A 9553-nucleotide genomic window follows, 5' to 3' on the forward strand; every position below is an offset into this window, starting at 1 on the left:
CGGCAGTACACATGGAACAGTGCCTGTCACACAGTGTTTTCCTGGGGGCTTTATAACCTAGTTTAGAGCCCAGAAATGATCCATTGATGTATCTGTGAGACGCTGGAAGAGGCTGAGAAATGAGCCAGGGAGGCAGCGTAGCCTCCAGGTTCAGAGCACTGCCTCTGCAGCCACCCAGACATGGGTCTGGGTCTCCTAGTTTCTGCGTCTTAGGTATGAGTTTCTTAAACTCCTGTTTTTTTCATCTGTGAAGTGAGAATAATAGTCATACACACCGTATTGTCACATCGTGTGTATCAGGATTGATGGAGGTAAGGCATGTGGAGTTCAGCGCTTTCAGCGCGTGGTCAACACTTGATGAATGTTGGCTGCCTTTACTGTTGCAACTGCGTTGTTGTTAATATAAATGTGAGATTAAAAAACCGAAGTAACCTGTCCTGAGAGAACTGCACTGATACTGGTGAAGCATGACCAGTCCCCCTTTCTTGTTGTAGATTTGGGTGAACAGTCCTCACACAGCCAGTGGCTACTACACCATCTACGACAGTGAGACTCTTCAAGCTGATCATTTCAACACCCGCCTCAGCTTTGGGGATGCTGCCCAGACACTCTGGGCTCGGACAGGATACCTGGGTTTTGTCCGCCGGACTGAGCTCACAGCGGCCACCGGAGGTACCATCCACACCAGCTCTTCCCCCTCATCCTGCTGTGCATTTCAGCCTCGGGCACAGGCTGGCCTGCCTCAGCCTGCTTTGGATTGTGGACTGTGTGTATTGAGTCATTCCCTTCTGTGATCTTGAACCCATACACGAATTTATATTCATTTGAAGTAAGACTTTGCCCCATGAAGAGTCCCTAGGGCGGAATCACCAGGGCGCCCTGTTGGCCTCCCTGAACCATGGGTTAGCTCGGCCGGGCAGTCGTAGACGTGCGCCTGGTGATGGGTAGGTGCCCCGGGCAGGACACAGACCCTCTGCCCAGTGGGGCTGCCTCCAGCCCTGAGCCAGCTCCAGGGACAGGTATTTCATCTTTTCATCCTCTACTCCTAATCCCTGAGAGGGAGTCAGCGTGGCGGGGCCAACGTCTGGAGCGCTCTGTCCCTTCGGGGGCTCACACTGGACATGAGACTGCTCGCCCGGGCTCCCCAATCAGCCTCTGCCCAGTTGTCATGGCTTCACTGCCATCTGCCCCCAGCCTTTCTTCCTGGTGGCATTAGTAGCCATTTTCAGATCCCCAGCACTGACTGTATGATGCACGTCAAGAACTGACCCAAATCACTCATTGGGCTTTAATGGCTGGAATCGAGCCAGGTCATTTCTCTTTCGCCCGTCACACGTGCTGCACACTGATCAGCTCCGTAGTCTCTCCGTGCTTCACAGGGAAGCAGAACGACATACTAGAGAAGAGGGAGGCATTGCTCGCCTGCACCCTGGTTTTGAAGCCTCCCTCTGCCATTTCCTGTGTGACCTTGAGCCACTCACTGGACCTCTCAGTTTCCTACATGGAAAGGGGGAGTAATAATGCTTCCTGCCTTGTCAAAACGATGTGAGATCAAATGACATGATACATTCAGGTGCCTAGAGGTGCCTGGCACACAGAAAGCACTTCCTAGTCGTTAACTGCTGTGTTGCCATTGTTTTTGTTACTACAGTCATTATGAGTTCCTCTGGTGTCATGGGAACTCTACTGGCCTTCCTCAGCCTCCTCTCTCCAGCTTCTAGCATTTGTTTCGCTGAAGTTTTCAGACATCTACTTTTTCCTGAAAATACTACATTCAGTAGACCTAGTAAAATCATCTCTCTTCTTCAAAATGCAGTACCTATGTAGATATAAATGTATACAGTATGTGCATAAAATCTCTTAAACAAAAAGAAAAGAGTGAGATTTCTGCCATGTCCTGGCTGGATCACAAGCCTATTAATAACCAGGACTATCTCTCCATGGATTCCTTGAAGACGTCTAGAAACAGTGACACATGTTCATTTCTTTTCCATCTTAAAATCTTCCCCTCCATCCCCGACCCCACAGCCATCATCTGGCTAATTCCTATTTATCCTTGAAAGCTCAGCCAGCAAGGCTTCAGCTTTTCCTTCTCTGAACCCTTGAGCTGAGCTCGAGGGTGGGGCATGTCATCCTCTCCCCACCCCTTGGGCACATTCGGGTCACTGGGCTTCTTACCACAGTGCGACATCTGTTGCGTGTAGTTTCCCCCACCAGACAGTAAGTATTTTCAGAGCAGGAATTGTGTTTTGTCATCTTTGTCTCCCCAGCACTTGGAACAATTACTGTCACAGAGGAGAAGGAGTAGTAGAAATAATAATAATAATAGTAATAATAATAGCTAATATTTTTCAGCCCTTACCATGCCCGAGGCATCAATATTAACTCCCTTACATGGATTATCTCATTTAATCGGCACAGCAGCCATTTATTATTACCCCGTCTCACAGAGAGGAAGCAGGGCTCAGGGCCTTAAGTGATCTCAGGGCCCCAAGTGATCTATCTGCTTCTGGCTACACAGCTGATGACGTGGCCAGAGGCCTGAACCCTGCGCTCCTAACCCCAGCAGTGCGTTGCACTCAGTATGTCTGATGAACCAGATCTCTCTGTTCTCTCCATCAGAGCGTCACGATGCCTTGTACGTGGTGGGAGCTCTGGACGAGACACTGGAGCTGCGAGGACTGCGGTACCACCCCATCGACATTGAGACCTCCGTGTCTCGGGTCCACAGGAGCATTGCCGAATGGTAAATTCCCCTTCACAGAGCAGGTTCCCTCTTCGGCTATACTGTCAGTTGAAGTGGATCTGTAGTCAGCCATCTGTACGAGATCCCACCTACAGACATAGATCTCCAAGGGCAACAAGAAAATAAACACACTGATTCTTGTCTCATCTGTCTGTGGCAGATGAGGCCATGGGGACACGGAAACAGGCTCCGTGGACCCAGTGAGGGGCTGAGTCCTTTTTAATGATTGATTCTTACCATTGGAAAGGACCTAACTAACCACCCGCCTCTAGCAAGTTGGTACAGTGTAGCAGGAGGGGAACCATGACTTTGTGATCAAAAGACCCAGCTTGCAGGCCCAGCTCTCCCATGGAGGCTGCTTTGCTTATTTGCAGATACCTTGTCTGCTTCTTCCTGATTATCAGGAGGATCAAATGAGAATGTGCTTCGTAATCTATCAAATGGTAAGCAGATGAAAAGGATCATCATTCTTATCTGGTGTGGTTTTCCCTCAGTGCGGGAATTCCCCCCACATCATCCCGCTAAAGGGTCATCCAGCCTCATGTTGACTAAAAAATTTCTTAAAAACTTTTTTTTAATTCCTTAAAATCAAAACCTTAGTTTTTACTGTTGTCTCTCATTCTGGATTCTTGACAGTACAGAATCCATATATATTTAAGTCAGCGTGTCCTTCCTCAGGTCTTTTTTCCTGTGCAAAGTAGCCACAGCTCTGTAACGGTTGTTCATGCTTTCCAGATACTTCTTTGTGAGCATCTTTATCTTGCTTTTGTCACAGTTTCTCCTCAGACCTGAATGATGCCCATGAGGTTTAAGAACAACACAGGGAAGTTGGGTGTCATGTTACCCCCTAATTTTAAACATTTGACTTTTGGTGCAACCAAATATTGTGTACATTTTTCTTTAATGATTGGGATCGATTTTTTTTTAAGGCAGTTTAACACTACTTATCACAAATCAGGTCATACATCCTAACCCAGCAATCCCACTCAGTGTAAAGCAACTTCTACCTTGTAGAAGTTGATCTGATGAACCATTAAGGACCCTGTAGGGGCACTAAGCTCAGACGAGGCCAGGCCGACTCCCTTCCTGTTGGGTGTAAGAGTATAGATAATAATCTTAGTTAAAGCTCTCTTATGTTGCAAATAACAAGAATTCTCTTCAAAAATACTTAAGCAAACAAGAGTTAATAGGAAGAGTACCTGAAAGTACCTGAAAGCCATCTCAGAGGTTCCTGAAAGTCTCTAACCAGCTCTGGATCTCAAAAAAGGATAACTAGGGACGGGAGGGCCATCAGGAAGCACCATCTTCTCACTCTCTAGAGCCACGTGGGCATCCACTTCATTTTTTCTCTCCTCCCTGAAGAGCTTTTCTCTGAAATTCTCTGTATACCTAACTAACCCCAGAACTTTCAAGCTCTTAAGTACATGTCCTCAGTTTAGGCAACCAGCTGACAGCTTTCAATCCCACTTCCATACTCCCAAGAGATATTGGATGGCTCAGGTAATCAACTGTGATCACAGGGACAAGGTCATGTATTACAGATGTGGCTGATAGCCTCCTGCTTGGATCCAAGGGAGAAGGCAGTCCTCAGGGACATGGGGATAAGTCTTGGGCAGACACTGTAGAAGATGATATGTTAATTGAATGTCATTGAACTTGCAGTGCCGTGTTCACATGGACCAACTTGCTCGTGGTGGTTGTGGAACTGTGTGGCTCTGAACAGGAAGCCCTAGATCTGGTTCCTTTAGTGACAAACGTGGTCCTAGAAGAGCATTACCTCATCGTTGGCGTCGTGGTGGTGGTGGACCCAGGTGTTATCCCCATCAACTCCAGAGGGGAGAAGCAGAGGATGCACCTCCGTGACAGCTTCCTAGCTGACCAGTTAGACCCCATCTATGTGGCTTATAATATGTGACCACCTTGTGGGGATTACAGGGGGCCATCCTGCAAAACCACAAGGACCAAAGACTGGTGACTAGGAGCAAGCTTTCAAACGGTGTGAAATAAGCTGAGATGCTACACTATATCCTTCATCTCATCCTGTGGGATTCTGCAATCACATGACACACAGGAAAGGGGAATTCTGTGGTGGCAAATGAAAAAAATGTTAACAGCCTATTAGTCATGAGCTTTGACATAGCGTGAGCAGCACGTTACTAAAGCAATTACATGCATGTTACATTTTTTTCATCTGTTGTATATACTTGTATTTTTATCTAATGTTGTTCTAGAATTTTGTAAGGGAGTTTAATGAATTCACATGAAGAGGGTAGTCTGAATTACACAGTTCCCCACTCTGTACTGTATTTTGCCATTTTACCATAGTTAGACATTCTGCGGGTTTTGTTAACATGGAGATTACTCGGCTTACTTCCAGTTGACCCATAAGCAAATCAAATAACCCACTGAATATGAGAATGACTTTATATATAGAATTCTTGACTGTAAAACATTTTGACCAGTGTTTTAAACATGTAAATAAGAATACACTTAATTCACTAAAAAATTGTAGACTTGGCTTGTATAGTTGTAACAACTAAAGTAGGAACATTTCTACTTTGAGAGAATTACAGTGCTCTCTTGATGCAGTGTAACTGAGTAGGTGACTGAAAAGTGCAGACTGCAGGTTTTGCTGCACATTGTACTATGTCTCTGTTGGCTGGCATATATTCAGTATAAACGGAAGCTGCCTATGTCTGTTTTTAAAGCTTGCATTCCCAGAATCAGCTTAAGCTTTTAGGAATTCAGCCTGTTTCTACAAGCTGAAAATCTCAGTTTAAAAATCAAAATGTTAGGAAAAAGCTAAGATTCATTAGAGCTCACCTAGTTTTAAGGAATCGCAATAACTCACTCTGGCCCGCAATGTTGAAACTGTCTTTCACACTTAAAGTGACTACATAAGAATTTAGAATTTCCCCTTTTCCAGGCCCATTGTAAGCTGTGTCTGCAGTTATACACATAGCTTCTCCTTTCTGAAAACTGAAGAGCATCCTCCGTTCTTCCAGTTCACGAGGGCAGAGAATTTAAGGACAGTAGTGATAGTCTGGGAAGGCGGTGGGATCAAGTCACGTGGAGGCATAAGGGCGCAGAGCTACATATCTCAGAACTGACTGATAGGGATTGCCAAAAGAGCCAGACTTATGCTGAAATAGGGGAGGTGTCTGATGGGTGCAAGAAACTCTTTTGAAATAACTGCGGTGCCCAGGCCAAGCGGACTGAGCCTGGGACTGAGTTTGGCCTCCGGCTCGGTTTCCTTTCTTTGGTCTGATGCTTCATGTATTTGAATATAGTTGAATTTTATTATTTTTTTCTTACAGAAATATTTTTAAAAATTAAAAAAAAAACTCAAAGTGAACAGAGTTAACTTGTTAAATCAGAATGGTTCTCTTTGACCCACTCTGGTCTATTGTGTAAATATTTATTTAGACTATTTTAATAATACATATTATTTACCCCACTGTAACATCATGTAAACTAAATATGTTTTTAAACAATTTTTAAGACTTGTAATTACCCTGAGAATAAGGTTTATAATGCAAAGACCAGACCCTTCGCCACGGCAGCGTTCTTGGGGGGCTGCCCTCACACAGTCTCCTGACTCAAAGCCACTTTACCAGCTCCTTTTGACATAATCCTCTTTTTCTCCCAACTCATTCTCCACAGAGGGCAGGCCTCAAGGCATTTTCCAGTTCCAGATCTCTTTTTCTGCATTTTGGATGACATTAATTTACACATGATGGGAGAGGTTCTAGGATGCACAGAAAAAGCACTTGCGTTGGGACGAGAAATCCCAGTGGATAGCAACAATATGGCTCCACAGAGAAAACAGCCTGATTATCTGGAAAGTAATTTTCTTAAAACAATTTCTGATGATTCAGTAAGCAAAGCAAGGAATCCTGAGGATCTTCTAGCTCCATAATCCACTAGTTCTCAGAAAAAAAAATATAGGCAGAGTCTATTCTATGGATTTCCTTCATAATTTTTTCTACACAGGTTTGGGTGTCTGCTTGAAATATAATGTGAGCCACATCTGCCATTTAAAAATTTTAAGTAATCACATTTTGAAAAGTAAAGAGAAACAGGTGAAATTAATTTTAATATATTTTATTTAACACAGTATATCAAAAATACTATCATTTCAGTATGGAATCAATATAAAAAATTATTGAGATGTTTTACTTTTTTTCATATTAAATATTTGAAATTTAATATGTTTTAAGCACATCTCAATTTGGACTAGCCATATTTCAAGTTTTCAGTAGCCGCATGTGGCTGTTGGCTACCATATTGGACAGTGTGGAGCTATACTCATTCCTTCAAATAAAATACTCCATTAATCTCAGAGTATGGCCAACTCTCAGTTATTTAGGGGCTGATTATGTAGTTTTGTAGTTCCTTAGGCTTCTGATTTATTGTCATTTTTTTGCTTTCTGCCTTGTGGCTGCTTTATTTATCTTTTGTCCATTCCCCAAAGCCAGAGTATGCTAATGGAAGAAAGCCAAGCTATGTCTTTGGGGAACTGCACCAGTCATTCTGGTAAGGTATCCTCTGGTAAGGGAAAGAGATTCTAGTCATTAGCTTAGAGGTGTTTGTGGGACCATCTGCAGATTTAATGCCTAGTCTGTTGCAGACTCAGTGAGAAAACTTCCTCTTGATGACACAATGCTCTTAGTCTTTCCACACTAGGTAGAACCTTTGTGGTTGAACTGACTCTTGAGACAGGCCCAAAAGGCCATTATTGATAGAAACAGCTTTGTCAAAACTCTGGAAGACATTCTGTCTGGGTTTTCATGCCTATGAAAAAGAAAACTAAATTAATAGCAAGCCCCCATTTCACATAAGAGAAATCTGTTCCTCTTAAAAGTTTTTGAAACTCTTTCTGCCTCTCAACAGAAGTAACTGAGATAGATGAGGAAGGGGCTGCCTCAGAACAAGTGCCATCTCCTGCAGCAGTGAGACCCTGGGAATGACCAGCATGTTAGTGGGCATCAGTGAATCCACAGTCTTTATTTCCTTCCTGCCTATTAAAGGGCCCTTGTTCCTCCAGTCCCAGGTCTTCCTGAAGTTGTGCTGCCTCAGGCTGTTTCGGGACCATTGCCTGTCTGTTTGGTCATAGGAGTGAATGTCTCCTTAACTCTAGTCCCTGGGCAATGCTTGCTTAATGCTTTTGTTGAATCAACAAAGGGCCTGAGGCCTTAGCTTTTTTGTTAAGGTCTCTGCCCCAGGCATGGTGCTCAATATCTTGGCCAAATAAATTACTTTCCTTGAATATCCAGGAATCTTTAGACTAAAGCAATGAGGAGTTATCACCTCACCCTCAAACTCCAACATGATCTATGCCTTAGAGTTGTTTTTGTTGTCTGCTTTCATGTTAAAAGCAAGAGTATTTGGAGCAAGCTGCAGTACTCCAGATACACAATAGGCCTTTTCTTTATCATTCATATGACATTTCTGGTTTAGGTATATGTAGATGGGCCATGTTATTTGTCCAGAGGAAAGAGAGTGTAAAGATATAAGAATAATTTTTTAGTCCTAAATGCTTTGTTTTGTTTACTTTCTGTCAAGATATTTACCAGTGTCAAATTCAAACTATAGTACTGTGTAATTATGTATAAAGTTTTTTTTTATTTATTTGAATTTAGACTAGATATACATTTTTAAATTTAACATCTGGCTGGACAGTGTTCTATTAACTCATTGAATGTGTTTCCTTTGTCTTGTGTTAATAAATATTGATGCTTGGTTGTGTTTAATGCTTCACACTTTGGGAGCATTGATAAATTGGAATTAATTAATTTTTAATTTAACTTCAGATGGTAAGACCTGAAGATAGCTGGAGTGGTCTAAGGGAAATGGACACAGAGATCCAAAGTCAAAAGCAAATCGGTGCTATTCAAGGAGGCCAGATCAAGGAACAATGCAGAAATCGTTATTAAAACTAAGAAGCCTTTTGTCAGAAACAGTCATACCTTAGTTTTCCTCCTACCCATGTGGCATTTTTGGTAGTTTTAAACTATTGATCAGAAATTTTAATTTTTTCCTAATGTGTAATTGGGCTGGATTTCATCTTTTTCTAAAGTAATACTTCATTTGCTCTTCCATTTCCTGGTTTCAAGAAACTTGATGAGAGTTTCCATCAAATTGTGCATGTTCTCAGACACTGAAACTCGCCTTTGGATTATGGTCCAAGCTATTCAGGCAGCTGAGAACCTTTTCCATTTAACATACATTTCTTGAGTGCCTACCCAACTAGGCACAAGTAACTGGGATAAGAACTGAAGCTAGAGAGAGAAGAACGTGAAGTCACTGCCCTCAAGAAGATATAGGAAAACAATACAGTGTATTAAAGGTTATGAGCAAAGGTGGACTGTGGGAGCAAATAGGATAGGCACCCAATCCAGTGACAAGGGAGGGTAAGTGAGGGATACATCCTGGAGGAGGTAACTCTGAACTGAGTTTTGAAGACTGAGATAGCTAGATAAAGACAACAAACAGGAAGGCAGAGCTGCATATTCTGGAACTTGCAATTCATTATTAGGATGTAGGATTTAAAGGGAGAAAAGTAAAAGATAATTATGGAGGTTTGAGCCAAGGAGAGCTCACTAAGGCCCTTTATGTATCATGCTAAGAATTTTGGACTTTTATCCAGAAGGCCGAAGAGAGTTAATGAGATGTTTATAGCAAGGGAATAACATGTTCAGGATTGCAACATAGAAAATCATTCTGGTAGATTTATGACTTGGGGAGTTGAGTAGATGTGGAACCATTTACCAAGATAGAGAACGAAAGAGGAGGAATAGATTTGGG

At 42.8% G+C, this 9553-nt stretch overlaps 1 protein-coding gene across 4 annotated transcripts in view; it reads left to right on the forward strand.

The window, feature by feature from the left end:
• Nucleotides 1–8506, forward strand: part of DIP2B (disco interacting protein 2 homolog B) — a 194834-nt gene extending 186328 nt beyond the window's left edge. For all 4 annotated transcript variants that reach the window (XM_032492804.1, XM_032492801.1, XM_032492803.1 and 1 more), the window contains 3 exons: nt 495–672; nt 2623–2746; nt 4409–8506. In XM_032492804.1, the coding sequence (XP_032348695.1) occupies nt 495–672; nt 2623–2746; nt 4409–4661 (555 nt within the window). In that variant the 3' untranslated portion in view covers nt 4662–8506. The remainder of the gene's footprint in view (nt 1–494; nt 673–2622; nt 2747–4408) is intronic.
• Nucleotides 8507–9553: the final 1047 nt, after the last annotated feature.

Source organism: Camelus ferus, chromosome 12 (assembly GCF_009834535.1).
Source record: "Camelus ferus isolate YT-003-E chromosome 12, BCGSAC_Cfer_1.0, whole genome shotgun sequence".
Taxonomy (NCBI): Eukaryota; Metazoa; Chordata; class Mammalia; order Artiodactyla; family Camelidae; genus Camelus; species Camelus ferus.